Consider the following 23,952-nt stretch of genomic DNA (forward strand, 5'->3'; position numbering starts at 1 on the left):
TGGGAACTATACTTCTCAATAGAATGTATTGGTTATCCCTTTCCAAAAAAGGACTGGCATATACTTTCCTTGTTGTTCTATGTTATATTGTTCAGGCAGCATGTTCAAGCAGCATGTCCCATGGATCATCAAATATTCCTTACCAATTTTGTTCAATGCTAATTGAGAACCTGCATTTGCCATAAAAATACAATTTAAAGATAGCACTTGACATACAGATCTGTAAGAGAATTTGCTAAAGGTGATGCTGCATAATGGAACCAAAACAAGGACAAACAAGTTGCTGGGCGGTTGATCCCTTTGTATGTATCTCTATCTCTATATGGTGCTCTTGCTGAAGACGAGATGCTGCTTTCTCTGAAACATTTGTCATGCACAAGTCTAACAAAGCTGTTTTGTTTCTTGGCAGAGTGACTGAGTACGAAGGAACTCTTGTGGTTGAACAAGAAAGATGACACAAGTCTGTGATCTCCTGAAAAATAGTCACTGCTGTCAAGGGGGATTTCATATCAATGTGTAGACTAGGATCAATACTCAGGCCAAATTTCCCAATTCTACAGTTTGCCTTATGCATATATATAAAAAACTCAGAGTCTGCTGAGTTTTCTAAAATTGCTGTCTGTGTAGGCAGCAGCTATTCAGATACTTCCAGACCTTGTTTAAGTTCTTGCACCCCTAAAATATAGGGCGACATTTGTATACACATCACTTCTCACACACTTGAGAATTTGCTGGTTTAAATTATGCTCAGAGATCCTTTCTTGTAATTAATAAGCCAAAACACGGACAAAATGCGTGCCCTGACAAATTGTATGAATTTCACCATGCTAGCAACAGTGAATCCCCCCAAAGGCTCTTGATCTTGACAGTATTTGGTTGATTGTTGTGAGTACACACAAATCTATAACCACAGTTTGTCTCATCATTGCATTTTTAGCTATGAACACTTACTTAGGACTATGTTACTCTTTCTAGTCTCTTCTTCGCAAAAACTATTAACATGTTAAGGACTTTCTGAAAAGTCCCTGTATCTTGTGCCAAGGGGGTTTGCAGTCTGTTGGCAGAGATGTACACATCTTCTCAGAAAATTGAATATAAATAGAAATGCAAGGGTGTGACATTGCAGCTCTGCAGAAAAAACAAGGCATGCAGGACAGCAAAGAGATGAGAAGCCAACACGTAGACCTCTGAGGGGAGCAGGGCTGCTGGAGATGAGAGGATGTGGGGGGGAGAAGAGATTCATCAGGGTGGTAAGTAGTGGGGGGAGAGTTAAGAAATTCTTTGAATGTAGTGACTGGCAGCTTGATTTCTTCATGTGATAAGCAATGAGTTAGCGAAGGGACATGAAGAGGAGAGTGACTGGATCAAATGTTCAGATAGGGGGCTTAGCAACTGTGCTTTATTTGGTGTAAACATGATACAAATCTACGTGTTGTACGAGGTCTGACGGGAAGATGCTGCAAGGGTCAAGACAAGCAAGAAAGAAGGAGCAAGCAAGATCTGGCTCTGCATGTGGGAGAACTGAACAGGCTGAGCTGCTGTGAATGTGAAGGTACAGATTTGATACAACACATGTAGAAAGACACACATAATTGTAAGAAAATAATAAAAGATTTTGGCCCAGAGTGATAGAGAATCTGGTAGTTACATTAGACCTGGCAGGGTTTAGCAAGCGAGATGAGCCATTCTGAGATTTCCATGGTGAGTTCAACCAGATGATGGGCCAGGTAAGGTATTAGACTGGGGAAACAATTAGGAATGACCATAAGGAAGGAAACAAATGAACACAGCCAGATTTGGATGCCATTAATAGAAACACAGGAGTTGATTTCAGTGCAAGCTGTTAACTGTCTCTGTTTTGCAGTATTCTTATCAACTGGTAACTCTCCATTGTTGAAGTGGGGAGGAAGGTAGGGACTGACTTATTTTTGTATCCACTCTTGCCACAGATCTACCCCTTCATGTTCCTTTTTCACTTTAATCCCAAAGCCCATGTGTAGCAAACATACAAATATTTAAGTGTAGCAAGCCAAAACCAGAATAGTCTAATGAATATATGGCCAGGTTGACATGTATATACAAAAACATATGGCCTAAGAATTGTTTTCATATTTAGTTATACATTTATGAGACAGTAACTGCTTATGTGTATTTGAATTCTATTTAATTTCAAAGATCATAATTTCTTGCCCAATTTTAAAAGAAAATGTTGCTTTCAAGACATAACTGTTGACATAAATTATAGGTCATCATCCACCAGGGTGACTAACTGGTTATAACCCATTTAAACCAAGGGTTATATAAACAAAAGCCTCAGTCATTTAAGGGCTTCAGGATCCTTCTACAGTAAAGCAGGAGATAATATATATATTAACTATGTATCTATATAGTTAATATATATATTAATGATATATCTATATAGTTAATATAGTTAATCTAATATAGTGTTAATATAGTTAATATACAGTTATAGTTAATAAATATATTAACTATATATTTATAGTTAATATATTTTTTTAGTTTATAGTTTATAAATATATTAACTATATATTTATAGTTAATATATTTTATTATATTGTTAATATATTTATTAATGTCTATAAATATAAAACTATATAGTTAGGTAGAAATACACCCCTTGTCAAGTTGGCTGCAGAGCTGGAAGATGCGAGAAGTCTGTAGAACTCCACACACAAACAACATAGCCTTCCTGAAAGGGCTCCTTGGGTGGGCTGGGATATACCTCTAATACAGGAATCTTCTTTCTGGAACTTGACCTTGTATGACAGTGCAGTGATGCACTGAACATACAATCAAACTTCTTTTGTTCAAGACTTCTGATCACTGTGTATTGCATGTATTGGATGCAATATGAATTAAATGGAAAGGAATTCAATATAACTGTCCTAAGTATCTTAAAGCCTTTATCCCTTAAGATGAGGAGACAAAGCCTCATGAATTTTCTAGCTATCCTACATCTTCCCTGCTAAAATGCTTTCATAAAGCCTGCTACCATGTGTCCTTTGATGCTTTTCCACCCATATGCAGGAAAATCTGAAATATCCAGTCTCAGATTCAAGTTTGAGCTGCCAGGTTCACTAAATACTCCTGTGTGCCGGACAAATTGAGGTTATAGAGAAAGTTGTTGTTATCAACTGTGGCCTCAGTGGGCTCCTTTCTTTTCTTTTCATCACCTGTGTTCTTCCCTTGCTTCCTGCAAATTGCTCTATTTCTGCTCTGAAAATGTTAATTCAGGGATTGGATTTTTTCTTAGGGGATTTACCCAGATTATGCAGTTCACACCTCTTTCGCTGCAGACTGTGGAAATCTCCCCACCCGCACATCCTGCTCTGATATCAATGCTTATGTCCTGAAGGCGGCAGAGAAATTTATAAAACTAAATATAGATATTTCTTGTTTTCATAAAAAAAAAAACAAAAACAGACCGGAAAGCTGCAACCATATCTTCTCTCTCATAAAACAACCTGTATACTTCTATCGTGTGTAATATTTAGGTCAGGTTTACTGCCTGGGTGCCAGCTCTTCCTGTTCACTAGTATGATGATTATCATTCAATTTCCAAGCTTCCAGAATTCAACACATTTCACCACTTTGCTTTTTTAGAGTGTGAGAAACTCTATTTAGGTTACTCAGCTGTCTTGCTGCATTGGCAGTTCATTATCACCCCAATAAACATGTCTCCAGTAGATCCAAAGAACAAGACAGAAAGCTGCAGGAAAAGGGAAGAATTAGCCTGGTCTTTACGAGCCAGATGCATCCAGCTTCCATGTAGGTCTTACAACTGCACCTCTGAATCCACTCACACTGCTCCCAGTGACCAAGGGGGTTGCTCTTGTAGAACCAGAGGAAGATTCTCCTGTGAACATTTTGGTAGCCCTGGGAAAGTAGATGCCTTGTTCTGAGCATCTGCTAGGAGGATGCAGTGAATTATCTATAACTTGAATGCTTGAAGCGAATCATTCTCAGGCTTACTGATGCTGGCAGTAACATAGAGAACATGTCTTAAACTGGTGAGCTTACACAGGGTTAGGACAGGCTCATCTGTGATGAAGGTACAAATAATCCTTTGCTCAGCTTTTCTTTCTTAAGCAGAAATGCAGAAAGAGAAAAAAACAACCCATAGTTTCATCAGGTCATACAAAAACTGGGAATTTGTTCCAGCTCCTTTCTGTAGTGTCTGCCTATCGTGGTTCTGGTCTGTTACCATTTCCTTCTGAAGACAAAGGCAAGACTTACACTGCTGGCAAAACTGCAGTGCTGCAAACCCCACAGTTTATTCTGGCAATAAGACATGTTTGCAGCTACCCAGGATGCTGATGGCTGCATATGGATTACTTCTCCATGCCATGAAGACACTTTTTTTGGGACATACTCATTTGCAAGCTAGCATAGGCAGTCACTACACATGTGTTACCAAGTATAGACCCAGCATTAATGTCTGGCTTAAAAATCAGGTAAGGGGTTGCTTCTAGAATCACCATCAAGACTGTGAGCATAGGAAAGAGTGTTGGCTGATTCTATTAAAATGTGCCTGGATTTTGAGCCACGTCAATTTATTAACATATTTCATTGCTGGATAATCATGCAGGCTCTGTGCTGAGATTTGAATCTGTTTCAGCCTGGTAATAGTAGCAAGAAACAGTTCAATTGTCACATGCACTGAAGATGTGCCCCAACTTTTACATGATGGGAACATTAAACTTCTTTCCTACATTAGTAGGTGCAGCAATAGGCTGCATCTGATATTTAGTTGGAGGAGTCAGAAAGAAAAGGCAGCACAGCACTGCACTGCAAATTCACTAATTCCCAAAGCCACAGCAGGAGACAGGGAGATGGGAATTAAGCACAGCAGATGGAGACATAAAGCTTGCTTAAGTCCCCTTCATTCCCAACAGGCTCCTTTTCTCTTCCCCTCCTCCCTTGCATATCCTGCAGTGAAGCCTGTTAACAATCACTAGGCTGTGAGATGTAACACTTAGTCTAAACCCAAGAAGAGACTGGAACTGAATTCCATTCTGTTTACTATTTAGAGTGCAATAGCAATCAAAAATGGAAGAAACATGTTCTAGCACTGAAGAAAGCAGTGCTGTTCTAAGACCATGCTTGAAAATGGGGTTTGTATTTACTATGCTTGGATTCAAATTCTGTTAAAATAAGTTAGCATACTGCACTGGCACACACTGTACACACTACTGCTGAATTAACAGAACTGGAATGCCTGATAATGAAACATGCCAATTTGCCTCAAATTAGTTATGAAGAAGAGCAAAACAAACTTAACTAGAACTGTAAATTAAGATGTTGTGTCCTTAAGGCCGACAATATTATTGTATTGATTTGCCTGCTGCTGAAGGGGTGTCCAGGTTCATTTCCACAATTTGGAGATGCTGCAGGAATTCTGCTGTATTATCAGTGGTAGGCTTGTACTGGTCAGTGTCCTTATTTCAGAAAAGAGCTGAAATACAGGCTAGAAAGGGTCATCCACGGGTCTTCTGAGACTCAGCCATGCTGCCAAGAATGAGACTTGAAACCCTCTTTTCTTCTCTCAGTAGCTGACATTATATGGGTTTTTTTCCCTTTCCCCATCCTTAGTTCTTCCTGTGACACACTCATTTTGTGGAGGGCAGAGATGCTTTTGTCAGATTCTTGTCTTTCCCTGCAATATGCTGAACACTAACCCAGGGAAGTGGATGAGGTATTTGTGAGTGGAGGTATTTGCGGATGCTTAGGGACATGGTTTAGTGGTGGACTTGGCAGTGCTGGGTTAATGGTTAGGACTTGATGATTAATTGGACTTGATGATCTTAAAGGTCTTTTCCAACCTAAATGATTCTATGACTATGATATCCCCTCTGTCTTGGCCATTACATACAGACTGGGAAAATAACTCCAGAATATCACAGAGATCATGCAAAAACCACAAAAACCAAGTGCTTGGCCCTCCACTGCCTTCTACTGTTTGAAGCCACAGCATTTTCCATCCTTGCTGCACAGTTCACTCAGTGCAAGGCACTAGAGAATTGAGTTCAGCTCTTGTTAAAAGAATGTGAAAGCAAAAGTCTGGAAAGTCCAATAAACCCAAAGGCGTGTTAGTACCTCCTGCCACATGGGTTTTCTCATGCATGTCTGGAGGTGGTGCTTTCTATTCTTTGCCTGTCTTTCACAGAATGATGTAATAAGATGATTTGAGACAAGATAAGTGCTTGCTGCCACAGAAACAAGGAGTACCATTCCCTCACTGTCTCCCTGACCTCCTTCCTTTCTTCTCCCTCTAAGCTCTCCTCTTTCCAAAGCTTTCCGTGATGCTCACAATAGCACAATGATCTAACTCACTAGAAGAGCTCATAATATAATCCACAAAAATTACAGTAATGTTTTCTGTGGGGTTTGGAGCTGCTTCAGTTTACTTTGCAATCCACTTCCTCAAGCTGATGGTATGAAGTAGTGAGAAGAAATGACTGCACAGCCAGAAGTGGAGGCTGGAGGAAGAAAGGAGAGTGGGAGCAGTAGGAAAGACTAGGGGATGGAGGTGAAGGAATGAGATCACCCTTTCCAAAGCAGAAAACTTCAGTTGCAGCATGGAACTGCAGCCTTGCCTGTATTTGAAAACCATGCTTATGTGCCTTCATACAATCTACATCTCCATGCTGGAGTACTTCTCTGAGCTGTTTAGACTCTCAACTGACAAGATCACCAGCTGATGAAAGAAGCAATGTGGTGAAGTGTTTTTGATTTTGTGAATGCAGATTAAAGGTCTCAAATCGTCCTGCTGATCCCCAAAGACTTCATATAGCTTTTGAGTCTTTTGCGACTGTGGTTGTGGCTTAATATGGAGAGTCCGAATGATTGGTTGTTGTCAAAGAGCAAACCTGCGGCATGGGAGACTACCAGAGACCCACTTCAGTGCCTACACCAGAAGTGCCCCTTCACTCTGTGGAGACCTTAAGTTCCATATCCATGGTAGGAAAGTGGTGACAGGTGGCAACATTTAAAACTTCTTAATTCTTTAACCTGTTCGGGTTTGTAAGTCTTTATTGTTAAAAACAATTAAAGCATGCAATATTTATTTGGCACTCAAATGACCTATTCTGCTTTCCAGTTTTCTTAAGGTGGCTCTTACTAACAGATCATGTACTAGCACAACTCCTGCATTCCAAAGGGATGGTTAACCCAGGTCCAGTGCTGAAATGATGAAAACTGAACACCACTTTACTCTGTTACAGTTCTTCTTCTTTGTGATGCCAACCGTGGTCACCCATTTATTTATGTAAAAGAATAAGAGCTTTCTGTACCCAACCTCCTGAGGCTAAGGAACCCATTCACACTCGTGACATTTCAGTCCATATTGATGTGTTTCTGAAAAGAACACTAGATCAATTCACACACACAAAAAAATCCTTAATGTAAGGACCTTTGTTTCACTTTTTAAGTGGAAGTAAGGCAAAAAGTATGAAGATATCACGTCAGATACCAGATTGCATCCAATCTGACAGTCTAGAAACTATTGGCAAATACAGATTAAGCCCAGATCAACCTACTGCCAATTTTCCCTACAGTCATTACCAAATGGCAAGAAAAACCTCCTTTGTGCCTGTGTTTGAAAACTTAGCATAGGTCATATCCACATACAGATATATGTGGATAAATGCTAAACTATAATCACACTAATGACATCAACCATGTAAAGCAGCAACAGCAGCTGAATCACAGTGGTGGCTGTAATATTTAGAGTTCACTAATCAATATTAACTACTCATAACTTGTGTTGGGTTTAATTTTTAATCTTTTTCAGAGCATATACTATGAATACAAAGAAAAGGAAAAATCTTTATTATGAGATTAAGAGATATGAGACTAAGAATGTAACAAAGTCACCAGCAATGTAATGTAAAACGTGTAAATACTATACAGCACTGCCAAAGTACAAGGGCATTGAACTTCACAATGGGAAAGACTTCTTCAGCAGGTTCACTCAAGTTGCTTCCAATGGACCAGATATGACATATTCCGAGAACAAATGTCCCAAGGGGCTCATTTCCTCCCCAGGATATGTTTTGCTTACAAATGAAATAAGATCAGCCTACTTTGCAGGCAGGGTTGTACTCATTGTCAGTTGCAGAGTGTTGTTTGAAGTGTTTAAATACCCAGCTATTCAGTGAAATGCAAGCTGTACGGGTTTTCAGGTCTTCTAATCAAACAAACCTGACTATTCTGGATCTTGTTTGCACCATTTCGGAAATAATTAACAGGATCCAAAGCGATTCTCATTCGGTCCAGACTCTTTTCTTGGTGAAATACCAGTTTTGCCAGGCTGTCGATGGTGCCGCGTGTGCGCGCAGCGCGGCCCCGCCAGACAAAGGCCGTTGCTGCCATCTACTGAGGAGGAGAGGAAACGGGACAAACGTGCCTAAGCGTCAAAAATCCCTTACTGATGTCCATTCCAGAGAGCAATCCGTGCAAAGGCGATGCCATCAGGAACCCCAGCTCCCACCATCCACACCGTGGAAAACTGAAATCCACGAAAGTTCTTCAACTCCGTCTAAACCAAATCTTCAATGAAAGGAGTGGAGCCCAGCTGTTTGTTACTGTCGTAGTGTAGTCAGGGAACGCAGCAGGCACTCAAAAGCTATTTAGAATCATAGAATTGTTTGGATTGAAGGGACCTTAAAGCTCACCCAGTTCCAAACCCCTGCCACAGGCAGGGACACCTTCCACTAGAGCAGCTTGCTCCAAGCCCGTGTTCAACCTGGCCTTGAACACTGCCAGGGATGGGGCAGCCACAGCTTCTCTGGGCACCCTGTGCCAGCGCCTCAGCACCCTCATAGGGAAAAACTTCCTTTTATCTAACTTGAATCTCCCGTTTAAGTTTGAACCCATTACCCCTTGTCCTGTCACTACATTCCTGATGAAGAGGTCTCCTCTGGCATCCCTACAGACCACCTTCACATACTGGAAAGCTGCTCTGAGGTCTCCATGCAGCCTTCTCTTCTCCAGGCTGAACAAACCCAATGTTCTCAGCCTGTCTTCACATGGGAGGTGCTCCAGTTCTCTTATGACCCTCTTGCCCTCCTCTGGACTTGCTCCAACAGCCCCACATCTTTCCTATGTTGCGGACACCAGAACTGCGCACAGCGCTCCACTACAGTATTTCAGCGGTGCGGGGAACTCTCGGAGGGGGGCCAGGTCCGCACGGCTCTCGCCACTACAGGCCTTTGGGGGAACCTCATCAGCTGTGGGATACGGTAGGGATGCGGCCACCGCAGAGCCCGACCCCACCTGCACCACTCTCCACCACTCTCCACCGCTCAGCATCAATACAGCGTGCCCTCCGCCCGGCCGCGCTTGGCACCGCCTCCAGAGGGAGCCCCTGCGCTGAGTGGAGCAAGCTTCTGACCGGCGTTAGGAAGGACCAATCAAAAAGTGTCTCCGGGATGCCTGCGAGCCAATGGAGGGGAGGCGAAGCGGCCTTTGGCCGGAAGTGGCGGTTCGGCGGCCGCGCTGAGGGTAGCCGGGCGGGTAGGCGAGGACGGGCGGTTGTCCGTGGGCTGCGAGCGGGGCTGCATCGTGCGGCGGTGCGTGGTCAGGCGCCGGTGGGGTTTTGCCGTAGCGCGACCTAGGCTGTTTTGTCTTCGTCTGTGGCCGGGAGAAACCTGCGGCAGGGCTTGGGCCTTCCCGGAGCCCGGTCTGGCCTAGCTTAGTCTGGCTCTTCTCGGCCGGGAGAACGGGAGGCTGGCGGCGACTGTGGGCCCGGGGCGCCGCCTCCCCTGAGGGCGATGCGTGCCCGCCGCTGGCCTGCGCGGCTCCTTCTGTCGCGGGGCGTGATGTCGTACCAAGCCTGGGGAAGGGGTCTTCCCGGGCTGCTCTGTCGTGGTTCAGGAAATGAACGCTTTATGTGCCTCTGGTGAAGTTAATCCTGCTGAAGGCATACCTTAGTGAAAAGCTGGTGTGGATTTATTCAGTTTCTTGTACTTTGTGCATTGAAATGGCTTTCTTCTGGCTCATTTTTCTCCCTTATATTGCTTTTGTTTCTATTCGTACAATAAGGTGGTCACACAAGTTGTTTAATGTGTATTTCTCGGGACATTTCCTTAGGTATTTTCATCTGTCAGAAATGGGTGAACCTCAGCAAGTGAGTGCTCTTCCTCCACCTCCAATGCAGTACATAAAAGAATACACTGATGAAAACATCCGTAAAGGCCTGGCTCCAAAGCCACCTCCACCAGTGAAAGACAGTTACATGATGTTTGGTAATCAGTTTCAATGTGATGATCTGATCATTCGACCCTTGGAGAGCCAGGGTATTGAACGGTTGCATCCAATGCAGTTTGACCACAAGAAGGAATTAAGAAAACTTAATATGTCCATCCTGGTCAACTTTTTGGACCTCTTGGATATCTTGATAAGGAGTCCAGGGAGCATAAAAAGAGAGGAGAAACTGGAAGACTTGAAACTGCTTTTTGTTCATGTCCATCATCTTATAAATGAGTATCGCCCTCACCAAGCTAGGGAGACACTGAGAGTCATGATGGAGGTGCAGAAACGGCAGCGTTTGGAAACAGCAGAGCGGTTTCAGAAGCACTTGGAACGAGTTGTAGAGATGATTCAGAACTGCCTGGCTTCCTTGCCTGATGATCTGCCTCATTCAGAGGGAGGACTGAGAGTGAAAGTGGAACCAATGGATCCTGGTGATGGCAACAACTGTATGGGACACAATGAAAAGCAGAGAGAGCGTTCTGGTAGCAAGAGAGATCAGGTTTTAGACAAAGACGCAGCTATGTGTAGCATTATCGATGAAATGACATGAAAAACCCACTTTTTTGAGCTCATTGTAGTGAGAGGCACAATGGATTCTGAAGGTATGCATTGCTGCTGTACAAGCAGACAGAGCATTGTACACCTGCTGGAGGTCGTGACTGACTAGGCAGCTGAAAATGTTTGTTTTGTGAACTGTGTGGTTATTGGTAGAACCAAAATGTATACTTTTTGTTAAATACATCATGTGAGGTGGTAGCCACAGATTAAAGTTAGCTTCTGTTGTACTTTCACTTGTCACTTTCTGGTTTTTTGGGGTATGTTTTTTTTTTTTTTTTTTTGTCAATTGCTTTATAGTGTGGAAGCAAATAAAGGATCTGAGACAAACTGCAGCCGAGAGTTCCTCCATTCCAAATAAGTGTATTTGTTTACAGTATCAGAGGATCTTTTCAGGAATGTGTACTTCAGTATTAAAATCAGTGTAAAGTCTGCAAAATCTGTTCCTTTCTGGTTTGGTCGTAATATAACTGTACTAAAGAGAACCTAAGAATTTCTTTATTACTGCCCTAGTTTCAGCTGGGAGAAAGTTAATTTTCTTCCTAGTAGCTGGTGCAGTGCTGTGTTCTGGCTTTAGTCTGAGAACAATGCTGGTAACACACCTATGGTTTAGTCATTGTCAAGTCCTTTGTACCTTGATCATGGATTCTCAGTTTCCCATTCTCTGCCAGTGGGGAGGGACACAGGAAGCTAGGAGAGAGCACAGCCAAGACGCCTGAGCTGAACTATCCAAAGGGATATTCCATACCATAGAATGTCATGCCTAGTACAGAAATTGGAGGGACTTGGCTGGGAGCCATGGATTGCTGCTCAGGGACAGGCTGGGTATTGGTCAGTGGGTGCTGAACAGCTGTATTGTGCATTACTGTTGTTTGCTTTGTTGTGGAGTTTGTCTTATCTCTCTGCTGTTTCCCTTTTCATTATTATTAGTAGTATTATACCTTATTTTAATTATTAAATGCTCTTATCTCAACTGATAGGTTTTAATTTTTATTTTTGGTTTTATTTTCCTCTCCATTCTACTTGAAGGGGTCAGGGTAGAGGGAAGTGAACCAGCTGTGACTTAATTGCCAGGTGGAATTAAGCCATGATGATCACAGGTGATATAATTTGCCTTATAGCGACACACTTCTCAGGGATCTGAACAACTAAATGAATTAAAATTAATTGGGTTTTAATTTTCTTAATTCATAACCAGTCTTGAGTTTACAAAAATGTCTACCTTGGCTTTTACACATAGATGCATATACTGACATTTCCTCCATAGTTAAGATACCTTCATGAAGTGAATCATTTTGCAGTACAGGTGCTTTGTATTTGCTTTTCAGGTGAGCCCTGTGCCCTGCTAAGTGTTTTTCTCGGGAAGAAAAGTCTGGCTAGATAATTAGCCTTTATAGTCATTGAGAACTTAGGAGTTTGAAAGAGCCTGCAAGTACTCCATCAAGTGGAATCCACATCAACTGTGTTTAAAAAACATTTGAGTTTAATCAGCCCCTCTATAGCAAGAGGAAAAGAATGACTTGACAGTGAAGAAATGGCTTCTTTACCCTGCCTTTCCTGTCAGGGAAATCTTACCTCCATCTTTTTGTCATGTTAACACCATAGTATAGGATCATAGAATCATTTTCATTGGGTAATTTTGTTGTTTTCAGAAATGTTACTTAAATGGGCAGGCAAAAGGTCATAGGGATTGAGCTCAGTGCAGATGAACTAAAGTATGTTTATGACTCCTTGGAGGACATCATCTGCTATTTTAAGTGCAAGTAACAGGAAGTAGAAAGTAAGGTTTTTTTAGAAATGTATAAATAATTCTACAAAGTTAACACTTCTGTCCTTTACTCAACCACTACTGTTTCCTTCCTTCCTTCTCTCTGAACTAGCTATAATTTGTATTGCTTGTAGGTAACTAAAATAAGTGCACGTGAGCAAAATTGATTTCCTATCTACTTGTCTGCTATGTTTTTTCATGTGGAAGATCCAAAGAAACATTTAGTGCCTCCAGGATAAGTTTGTCATGGTCCTTTTAGCTTCCCCATTCAAAAAGAACTGTCATAAATGATCAGTGATTTTCTGTTGATATTTGTCTAATTTTTATGCTTTTAATAAATTTGTAGGCCTGGGTACCAAAATACTACCCAAGCTGGGTCCTGTCAGCAGCTAAGCATTACAGTAAGCTTCTTTGTGAAACCATTGAGGTAATTGAGGAGTGTGTCATTTAAAGAATACTCAAAGCTGCTTTCATTTTTAAAAAGGTTTCATGAATAATTTCTTTATTCTAGATTATCCTTTTTCTATGTTTAAGGCAAACATTGGAAAGCTGTGGGAGGCTTCCAGGGCTTTTTTCAGCCAAAACATGGACTTTTTCTTCCATTGTCAACCATCAAAGCAATGATAGTTGTCACTTTTTCTATTACAACTTTGGTTTTGGAAAACAGTGGTTGGGAGCTGCAGTGGAGTCAGTCTCAGGAAATGGCATTTCAAATGCTGCAGGATGATGTGACTGAGTAGCAAATTTGTTTGTAACTATTCTTTTCTCCAGTGTGTTAATTAACTTGCTCCCGATGATCTTTCCTTCCCTCAGCAAATCCTGATTCTATTTTTGGACAGGATAACATCTGAAGTGTTCTGCTTCAGAAATGTTAACATATGCAGTATGTGTTGGATTATATATGCCTTATGAAACTTGATGAGAGAAAGTTGATGTCAGCACTTTGTAGGCTCTTAATTAAAAAAAAAAAAAGGAAGGAAAAAAAAAGCCCAGCCCTGCTCTTACACTATCTGAACAAGCACAGAGCTAACAAGTAGTACAGTTACTTGAGAAGTTCCACAAGTTTCTTGATACAGAGAAGCCAAATGTGTCCTCAGTGGGTTAAAGTGGAAAGTTGGTAGCTCTATTCATCTAGGGGGGGAAGAAGAATAAGTTATTTAATGATATGGCTTTAAAATAGTGCAAAAAAAAGATGTTTTCAATAATGCTTTAAGCTTATTCCAATATTTAATGTTTTGCTTTGGTGTTATTTTCACAAAGTATGATCTGACTCTGTGCTCTGAGTCAAGAAAAAATGAGCATCTGCTTAAAAGGGCTGCATGAAAAAGCTGATGGCGCATTTTCTACAGAAATAGTGCTCACTTCTTGCACAAACTGAAAACAGGAACTTGGAAAACAGGCAAGTAGAAACTCAGAGATTATATCAAGGCTTTCCATTGAGGAAGTGTGGTCTGGATGATCAGGTAGTGAGGTGGACTGTGAACTGGCTGAAGGAGAGAAGCCAGAGAGTTGTAGTCTATGGGGCAGAGTCTAGTTGGAGGCCTGTAACTAGTGGAGTGCCTCAAGGGTCAGTACTGGGACCGGTATTATTTAATATATTCATCAATGATTTAGATGAGGGAATTGAGTGTACTATCAGGAAGTTTGCTGATGACACTAAGCTGGGAGGAGTGGCTGACACGCCAGAAGGCTGTGCTGCCATCCAGCGAGACCTGGACAGGCTGGAGAGTTGGGCAGGGAATAACTTGATGAAATATAACAAGGGAAAGTGAGTCCTGCATCTGGGCAGGAACAACCCCAGGTTCCAGTATAGGTTGGGGAATGACCTGTTAGAGAGCAGTGTAGGGGAGAGGGACCTGGGGGTCCTAGTGGATGACAGGATGACCATGAGCCAACACTGTGCCCTTGTGGCCAAGAAGGCCAATGGCATCCTGGGGTGTGTTAGAAGGGCGGTGGTTAGTAGGTCGAGAGAGGTCCTCCTTCCCCTCTACTCTGCCCTGGTGAGACCCCATCTGGAATATTGTGTCCAGTTCTGGGCCCCTCAGTTCAAGGACAGGGACCTGCTGGAGAGAGTCCAGCGCAGGGCAACGAAGGTGATTAAGGGAGTGGAACATCTGCCTTATGAGGAAAGACTGAGGGAGCTGGGTCTCTATAGTTTGGAGAAGAGGAGACTGAGGGGTGACCTTATTAGTGTCTATAAATATATAAAGGGGGAGTGTCACGAGGATGGAGCCAGGCTCTACTCAGTGGCAAACAATGATAGGACAAGGGGTAATGGGTACAAACTGGAACACAAGAGGTTCCTTAAACTTGAGAAGAAACTTCTTCTCAGTGAGGGTGACGGAACACTGGAACAGGCTGCCCAGGGAGGTTGTGGAGTCTCCTTCCCTGGAGACATTCAAAACCCGCCTGGACACATTCCTGTGTAACCTTATCTAGGTGTTCCTGCTCCGGCAGGGGGATTGGACTAGATGATCTTTTGAGGTCCCTTCCAATCTCTAGCATACTGTGTGTATGGACTGTGAGGTGAAATCTAAAGCAAGTGGGTTAACTGTTGCCCTGTAGGTATCACATTCTCTTATGTGACCAGAATGGCTTTCCTGGGGATACAGACAGCACCCAAACTACTGTAGACTATTGTATGAACAAAACAACCTGGGTGAAGTGAATAAAATGGGCTCAGGCAGAGTTTTGGGATAACTTTCCTTGTTTTCCTACCCTATTATTTCAGAGCTCATATGTGGCCCGTGTGGAAGAAGAATACATGTGGACCTGTGCACACTGCATGTTATTGCATATAACTGGCAGAATGGATGTGTCCTGGTCTGCAGGTGTCACACACTGAACCACCAGGAGTTCATCAGCCAGTGCCATGCACTATTATGGCTGTTAATGATTAGAATTGTTCCTCTATCACTTATCTGCAGTTTCTGTTTCCCCAAACACGAGGAGCAGAGGAAGAGTTTTCTTAAAGAGTCCTCCTTCCAGACACCACATGCAAAAATCCCCCTTTATCCTTCCTTTCAGTTCTCTCCTACAAGTATATTGCTGATGTCTATCTCCCAGCTACTTCGATCCCTTGTTTTCCTCCTTTTCACTTAAAGAAGCTGTCACTTTGGTGACTCTGTTCTCATGTAAGGTAGACAGACAACACAGCTTTGTTGGTTCTGATTCTAGCTTCATGTATGGTTTTGGGTATGCTTTTGGAAGCATCTCTGCTGTTGCAGTTGTTGATAACAAGTTACTGCTTTAGGACTTAATTCTGTATGTATAAAACAGCGTGAGGTAGGTTAGTTGCTTCAGCAAAGAACGCTTGTTGGCCCTAGATCAAACACACTTGATCACAGCTGTGTTTCTAATCCAAGCAACATGAAAAGGCATGATGTCCTCAAGAACAGCTAGGTAATCCAGAGACAAAGAGAGTGGCCAAGGAACGCCACTTCTCAAAAGCTGTATTTCGGCAACATTTTATCAGTGAGTCTTGAGCCCAGGGTGATATGGTTTCCACGTTGCTTTTGAAGTGTCCCGTGTATTCTGCATGTTTTACTTTATATTGCAAAAGCTCAGATGCAGACAGAATTTTTAAGAGTCAAATGAAAAAAGACTTGGCTCTGTTGGGCTACAACTGTGCAAGAGTAGAACAGCCTTTCAGTAATACCAAATTCTAGCCTACAAAGATGCTTTGAGTTGCATCTGTTAGAAGCAGAAACTTATGATTACGTACTTCGGTAGTTTGTCCTAAGAAACTTGTTTTTGCCAAATTCTTTCCATGTACCACAGCCTTACATAGCCTGGGTAATTTCTTATCCAAATTGTCTGCTATGGCAAACATGGGCAGGGGAGGCAGTATGGGGCAATTGGTTACTGAGTGCTGTGTCAGCTCAGTGGTGCTGACAACAGTTTCATCTACTGTAATCAGACAGATCTGGAAAAAATGAGAAGTAGATTTCTGAAGTGCTGCAAATTATCTTAACCTTTTAGTCAAACCACAGTCAGCAACAGTTCAGTTGTGGACACTGCCACCAGCAGCAGTCCTTGCCTGTGCTGCTAGAGACTATCAGACTAACCACAGGAAAGGCAATCCGGATTAGACTAAAAGGGCATTTGTGGCTGAAAATGACACAGTAAGGAGTAAAACCAGAAGTCTGTGAAGAAGATAACTTTTCTTGAATGTCCAAAGGGTCATCAGGAGTGTTGTTCCTCATCTTCAGCCACAATGTCATCTTGTTTCTGCATAAACTGGGTTCTTCTGATCCTCTTGACAGGTAACTAAGTGGGTCTAAGTGAATAGGTGGAGCTGGATGGGGTTAACATGCATCAGTGTTTCTGAGGGCTGCAATGTTGTGTTACAACGGAAGGGTGACCATGTGGCACAGAAGCTGCATGTTTGTGTTATTGATAGAACTTTGTCACTGTGGCTCAGTATCTTCTTAGTCTTATTTCCTTTTTAAAACAAAATGATATCGAGGGTATGTATGATGGTTTTAAAGATGTTCCTGCTAGTCTTATTATTGAATTATCTTTTGGGGTTTTTAGGTAATTACAATCTGAGATGAGCAGAGAACTTTAAATCATTTGAGAAAGCATGTAAAATGGATATTTCACTTCAACTGGCCTTGTGAAGGGGACTGCTTAGGAAAACAGAGTAAAGGTCAACTGTGGCTTCTGGTGGTTTTTAGCCAATATGGAATTTTATTGGAACAAATAGATAATTTCTCCTTTTTTGTTTTGATAATAATTCCTTTTTAATTCTCTTTTCTGTTCTGGGAAAATATTGTTAAAGGCAATAGCACTAAAAAAACAGGTTGCAGGGTGGTAGTAGTATAGGCAGCCAGGTGGTGGTAGGATAAGTTCAGCAGACAGAAAAGTTATGTCACAGATACTGTTCCTTATAGTTCTTTATAAAGCCTTTTATGATGAGATTCATTTCAAGCTTGCTGTTTTATATTAAACAAAATACGTTAGTTTCAGAGATTAGTTTCTAGTGCGCTATTGTGGCAAAATCTCTGCATGCGGAGTGTTTTTAACTGTAATAGCTTAGGAAAATGACTGAGCTGGGCAAAACAACTTTTTCACAAGGGACAATTGCAATCAAGCCCATATAGAGCATGTGATCTACTGGTGCATGTTGGCAAATATGCCTTGGGGAGCTCCCTTCCTAATTACAGACTGCTAGACTTAATAGAGATAATTTGTTTCCTGTACTTGCTGCAGAGAATTCTATCCCTGAAACGTTAATACAGATAGATTTAAACATTTGCACATGATCCCATGTTACTGAATTGGGTTAGAAATACGTGGTAGTAAGAATATGGCAGACAGTTTTCTTTGAAGTACAAATAGATGAAATGTACAACTCAGGAGCCCTGCTGCATAACCTGTTAGAAGAAGGTGGCTACAGGCTGGCTATAACTGGATCACCAGAGCACAAATGATTTTGTATGGCACTTAACACAGCTTTTGTCAAAACCCTCCTAAAGGGAATATTGACTGGATTGGTCTAAATACAGCAAAATAAACTATTTCACAGTGATGAATGGGGCTGCTGGCTGCTAGGTCTCACTGTTCTAACTTGAATTGAGTGACACAACCTTCTGGAAACGTCAAAAATGACCTTTAATGGGAAACAAACAAGTTAGAAACTGCATAAGAATGAGGGAAGAAAATAAGGTAGTAAAAGAAGAGGGTATAAAATCTCTCAGAAAAGCTCTGAAAAATATCTCCTGGTAGGAATGGTCTAAATCTGGCATTAAGCAAGAACAAAGGGAATGCATTCAGTAGTGATCATTCTGATGAAACCTGCCTTTTAGTGGCTTTTCATGGAAAGGGAGGGAGGGTTTCCCCACAATGATTTTAATGACGGTCAATGTCCTGCTGTTCCTCCATGTGTGGCTTGGATTAAATCTAATCTAAGGCAGAAACTAACAAGATAACTGACTGGACATGGCTAAAGAGATGCCACAGAGATGTGCAGATCCAAAACTCTATTTTCTCTTTACCTCTCTGCCTACCTGCAGGGGCGACAGAAAGTGTATTTCTTTCTTCTTTCTCTGGCTAGAGATGCATTCTGAACCAATCAGTTGCCCAAGTGTTATTCCTCACTGCTGGGATTCACATCTATTCATGGAAAACCTAACCCAGCAGTGCCTGGTGGTGTTTGCAAGATGGGAGGTACAGCGTCATGCAAGATGTGTGAGAAGCTTCCACTTGCATGCCCTGTGCTCAACAACTGTTTGTCTTTTTGTCCGCAGGCCCCACAGTATCAGAATCAGTTGTGAAAGGAGAGGCTGGTCAGAATGTCACCGTGCCCTGCTTTTACAGTGTTAAGAGTACATATGACCTCACATCAATGTGCTGGGGTCGTGGCAGCTGCCCCTCTTCAAAGTGTTATCAGCCCATTATCTGGACAGACGGATGGAAGGTGACAGTACAGTATGACAGCAGGTATACGTTGAAAGGGAACCTGCTTGCGGGTGACGTGTCCCTCACAATCATGAATGCCAAGGAAGAAGACAGTGGGACGTACTGCTGCCGTGTGGAGATCCCAGGGTGGTTCAATGATCAGACTAGTAACCATGAGGTTGTCATAGAGAAAGGTGAGTGCAGAGGTGTGTTCTTGTGTGAGTACCATTGTGGTAAATCTGCTGCTGGGTCTGGATTTCAAAGCTTGTGGTGGAAATGATTTCTATAATCATCTATAGGACTGATCTTTAGGACTTTGCAGAACTGCTGCTACTGCTGTTTAAATGAAGCTGTCTTTGGCATTGCTGTAATCCCAGCACAGTCACTGCAATTAAAAAAAGGACATGGTGCTTTGTTTAATGGTGCACAAAGCTACTGAGCTTTCTTAGAAACACTATTTGAAGAATTCAAGGGAAAGGGCACCACAGTCTAATTAATTCATCCAGAGCATTATAGTTTTCATAGAAAAGGGTGGCTCATTTTCCCTGCTTGATTCTAGAGTAAAGCACAGAGACAAAACATTAGCATAGACTTGTTGGTTTTAATAGAATCTTCCTCTGATTTTTAGGTTTTTGTCCTGTTTGTAAAAAGCATGATAATGTACAGAATAAGTGACTGGCAGATGTACTGTGTAGCTGGTGCTAGTGAATTTATTATAGAAACACTTTATTCTTTTCACCACATAAATTCACACTAAGGTTTATTGTAACGTATGTTGGTTTTGTTTTATTTTTTAATATCAGCTACGATCTCTACAGCAAGTCCTCACACTTACACCTCTGAACAGACCTCAGGTAACTTTTATCCAAGTATTAATCTCAATAGCATATATGAACTATATTGCAAATGGGGATCTTAGGAAACAAAATGACAGATGATAGAAAATTTGGCTAAAATTTATTAAACATGACCATAGAACCAGAGATCAGAACTTGAGTTTAAATTCTGACTTTCTATAGAGTCCAACAGGAGGAATGTGTATACATGAGAGGAAGCTTGATTCCAGGTGTTACGCTTAAGTAGATGTTTTATTGGTGCTGTAAGCATTGTTTTCCTTGTGGCTGTTGTTTTGGTGTGTTGTTTTATTTGTTCTAAAATGTCTTCTGGAAATGCATCCCATGAACAGGAAACCACAATTTTGTAGGAGTTAGGTGTTTCCACTACCTAGTTTATTTGTTGCTTTATAATATAGAACTGTTTTACCGGGCTAGCTCAAGGTACATCTAATTCAGGACCCTGTGGCAGTCCATGGCACCTGACTAAGGAGGATTATAGAAACAGGGCAGTAATCTTGTGCTACAGCACCAAAGTATCCTTCTGCCCTGCTATAACGTGTGTCTCAGGGGGCTGCCCACGTTCTCTGTAGCCTATGCATATTTAATAATGCGAGGCCCCTCCCTGTAGTGAAAGAGACGGTGAACAACTCGGTTTCTCCAATCCACTCACAAGTTTATAGGCTTGTATCATATACCCACTCAGCTACATCTTTTTCAGTCTGAAAGACACAACTTTCATTTCAAGTGCACAAGAGAGCTCATGGTGTAGATAACTTAATCTCTGGTTTTTGAACGCAAAATCAGGGATGCTTTTTGTATTTCTCCCTGTGTCTCTGATGTTTCCACCTACACAACTCTAAAGTGTTACAACAGTTGCGTTTCCTTCTTGGAAGAAGAAGTGAAAACTTTCTCAGCTGTTTCTGTTCTAGTTGCAGATAGCATGGCTTCCGATCTTAGAACTTACAGGTTTTCTTAACCTTGTGATGTCTTCCTCAGCTGCTGGTGGAACAATTTATGTTTTCAAACCACAAGTTAATACGTGCACGTTCATAGTGAGGGAGGCTGGAAAAGGCAGGTGGCCATATGTCGGAATAGTCCAGAATCTCCAATAGAAGAGACCAGTGAAACAGATGATCCTGTTCTCTTCAAAATAAAGTTTCTGGGATGAGGGTAACAATTTAAAACATCAAAGGAACAAGCTGGGGTTGTCATAATGTGAACAGGAAATTCTGTTTTCAGGAGGGTTGCATATCATCTGACAGCCCATGGAGAAACTGAGACTGATGGTATGGTAGACATGAGTTTATAGCTCTGAATTTTAAATACTGCAAATAGCTTTGCTCTGGGAAATTACCTCAAAATATGTGGCAGGTCCTTATGCAAACACATCACAAGTTGCTCGGTCTGTTTACTGTATAGCTGCCTGGGACTTTGAAAGGATCACTTGCTTTCTCTGACTCTGCACCACATTTTCAAGGCCCTGAGGTAACCTTAGTCAGTTTTCATCAGACAACCCATGTTTGCTTTAGGCGTCCAATGCCTCTTCATAGCTCCAGAAACAGAAGCCTACCTTGGATACTCCTTCCAAACACTGTGTTAAGGTAATAGTAAGACCTAAGTGTTACCTGGAAGGAATTCAAAGCTCTGAAAAGGGCATCAGAGGCTCAGTATTCAGTGTTTTGTGCTGCCTTCTGAAGGCATCAAACTCTTTGTGATACACAGGGCTGAGACTCCTGCTAGAGAGATACTTAAGTTCAGTAGTCCCAGGTTAGCAGTACAAATTCCTTCCTGTCAAAGCAGAATGGTTCCCTGTGCAAGTGATGTTTGTCTTGCCTTTTGTCAGCTCCTGGGAGTGCCAGCGAATCCTTTACCATCACAAGAACATGGCCATCAGTTTCTGCTTCAGAAGCTCCTCAGACCGTAAGCATCTCCCTTGTGCTATAGCATATCTAGACAAAATGGATAGACAGGAGGTTATTGGGTCATCCCTACAGTTCACTTGCACTGCTTTAGCTGGACTGCAAAAGAATGTTTTTTTTTTTGTAGTCTGCACGTTTAGTGAATGCTTATCTGCTCATTCTTAAAGAGGAAAAAATACAAAACCTGCTTTGCATGCATAAAGTACTTCCTACTAATGGAGGAAGAGCTTTGAAAACATCTATATTGTTTTTCAGGCCTCTGGTCCTTGCTCAAACATCTTGGACGTAACTGCAAACCTGCAGGTACAGGAGGATATGAGGGAGTGAAAGTTGCACCACCTAACAGCAGAGAGATGCTCTATACTACCATAAAATGGGGCTCAAACTGGGACTTTTACTACAGAGCTGCCAAAAACATAAATGGCCTTTGAGTACTGTATAGGCTTCTTGCTCTCGGTGCCGTTAATGCTCATCTGTTTTGTGTTTTACAGAACGTGTCTCTATCACTTCCCAGTCAGAAGCATTCACAAAATGAACTATACATTGGGATCGGTTTATCTGTGGTCCTTCTAGCCATCCTGATTTTGGCTCTGTTCCTCACTAGGCGTAAGTAGTTTCCACGGGTGGTTATTCAAGGATTGATTGCGTGTGCCAAATCACAGATGTCTTCTGCTTCAGGGAGGTGTGAGCTAAGATCTTTGGGTGGCCCCACTCTGCGCCCTGCACTGTAATTGCTTGCTTAGCTCTCCCCCTTTGCCTCTAGAGCACAGGACAGCAAAGCGTGAATGTGATATGAGCCCACCTCTCCCATCCCACTCCTTTCCTCTTCCCCATGCCTCAGTTGCCATGTTGTCCCAATCCTTCCCAATCATAATGGGAAGGGCACTGCTTTCATATAATTACGTCCAATATTTTTCTGTGTGCCAGACTTCCTGCATAGAGGCTTTCGGTTAGATTAAGCCATACGAATTAAATTTCATAGGAAATAATGGGACTTTCCTGTACTGAAAATATCTGCTTGAAGTTCCCTTATTTAGTTTCTTATACTTGATTTTTTTTTTTGAACCCTCTACTTGCTTCTGATGGTTTAAAGAATTCTTTTTTCCTTTTTTTTTTTTAATTTATTTTCATTCTTGATGGTCCTTAGAATATTTGTTCAATACAAAGAAGACGGGTGACTTTTCAAAGTAAGTATTCTGTTTCTGCTTGGGCTAATAGGACAAACTAGGTTGCAGAAGGAAAATATTGCCAGTAAGCAGACCAGTCCATTTCTTTTTTAATGTCAAGTTAATAGGACATATTGCAAAAAGAAATAACTAAATCCTGCTACTTACCGTTAGTTAGTAAGCGAAAATGAATGTAACTGTCAGTTCATTGCATTAGGAAGCATGCAAACTTTAGGTGTGGGTTGTCTCATAAGTGGAAAAATGATTCATTGTCAGTCATGTTTAGATAAGTGGGGTTTTGCATATTTTACATTATCCAGGGGGCTGGTTGATGTAGCTCTCTGCTCTCTGTTTCTATTGTCTGTTCTATGTTTAACAGCATGGCTTTTACTCTTTTGTGCAGCTTCGTTGCGTTTTGGAGGCCAGAAGGTGCAGGGAACCACAGTGCACTGGAAGATGATGTCCATGCAGAGGAAAACGTTTATATAGTGCACTAAGGACTGTATGCACGCTTGCCTTGGTCAGCACTGAGAGATCAAATGCCTTGAATAATGTTAGCTGCTGCCTCTGCTCAGCAGCTAAATGTGACTGGACTATTGAAGCATTATTCACATCATTGTGGTAAAACAAATAAAAGCTACACTTGTAATTAAAATCTTTTATCAGCCTGTTCCAGAAACAGAAACCCTACTGGCTTGAATGGAAATTTCCAGAATCTACTTATCAAACTCTAAAGAAAGTTACCATTATATTTATTATCTGCTTCAACTTCTCTTTTCCTTTTTGGAAAAAAAAAGAAGGAAATGCCAGAATAGCAATTTCATCACAAAAGGAAAACCACACAGTTACAATACACAGTAAAGACAAACCTTTTTTTTATCTGCCAGTTACAAAAGAGTCTATGCTCTCAGGGGGCAGAAGCACCAGCTACACGAGTCCATGCCATCAGAGGGCAGAAGCAATTGGATAGCTGCCATGACAAAGATCATACATAATAAAACTTGATGTATTAGTATTTCAATACACATTTG

The 23,952-nt window shown here is 41.7% G+C and overlaps 2 protein-coding genes and 1 long non-coding RNA gene across 4 annotated transcripts; all 3 read left to right on the forward strand.

The window, feature by feature from the left end:
• Positions 1-9,918: 9,918 nt before the first annotated feature.
• Positions 9,919-11,060, forward strand: MED7 (mediator complex subunit 7). The gene has a single exon (XM_057411931.1). It carries the CDS (start codon positions 10,004-10,006, stop codon positions 10,823-10,825), a length of 822 nt encoding a protein of 273 aa, XP_057267914.1. The 5' UTR covers positions 9,919-10,003; the 3' UTR covers positions 10,826-11,060.
• A 961-nt stretch (positions 11,061-12,021) lies between these two features.
• LOC130600540 (uncharacterized) lies at positions 12,022-15,286 on the forward strand. Its single transcript, XR_008972476.1, has 2 exons — positions 12,022-14,047; positions 15,125-15,286. It is a non-coding gene; the product is annotated as an uncharacterized LOC130600540 (long non-coding RNA).
• A 1,092-nt stretch (positions 15,287-16,378) lies between these two features.
• Positions 16,379-23,576, forward strand: LOC130600546 (hepatitis A virus cellular receptor 1 homolog). Of its 2 annotated transcripts, XM_057411964.1 has the most exons (8): positions 16,379-16,863; positions 18,850-19,194; positions 19,804-19,854; positions 21,680-21,756; positions 22,011-22,058; positions 22,247-22,361; positions 22,903-22,942; positions 23,325-23,576. In XM_057411964.1, the coding sequence occupies exons 1-8, from the start codon at positions 16,815-16,817 to the stop codon at positions 23,416-23,418; spliced, it is 819 nt and encodes a 272-aa protein (XP_057267947.1). In that variant the 5' UTR covers positions 16,379-16,814; the 3' UTR covers positions 23,419-23,576. The 2 variants fall into 2 exon arrangements, with proteins under 2 accessions (XP_057267947.1, XP_057267949.1); XM_057411966.1 differs by lacking the exon at positions 19,804-19,854.
• Positions 23,577-23,952: the final 376 nt, after the last annotated feature.

The sequence above is a fragment of the Pezoporus wallicus genome, unplaced genomic scaffold (assembly GCF_028554395.1).
Source record: "Pezoporus wallicus isolate ANWC-B61680 ecotype Strahan unplaced genomic scaffold, APGP_CSIRO_Pwel_v1 contig_6354, whole genome shotgun sequence".
Taxonomy (NCBI): Eukaryota; Metazoa; Chordata; class Aves; order Psittaciformes; family Psittacidae; genus Pezoporus; species Pezoporus wallicus.

Excerpts from the sequence above, each read along its gene's own strand:
- LOC130600546 (XM_057411964.1), top strand. The coding sequence starts at position 16,815 with ATGTCATCTTGTTTCTGCATAAACTGGGTTCTTCTGATCCTCTTGACA. Across the intron at positions 19,195-19,803 it reads TGAGGTTGTCATAGAGAAAG|CTACGATCTCTACAGCAAGT; the intron begins GTGAGTGCAGAG and ends TTTTAATATCAG. Across the intron at positions 19,855-21,679 it reads CACCTCTGAACAGACCTCAG|CTCCTGGGAGTGCCAGCGAA; the intron begins GTAACTTTTATC and ends GCCTTTTGTCAG.
- MED7 (XM_057411931.1), top strand. The coding sequence starts at position 10,004 with ATGGCTTTCTTCTGGCTCATTTTTCTCCCTTATATTGCTTTTGTTTCT.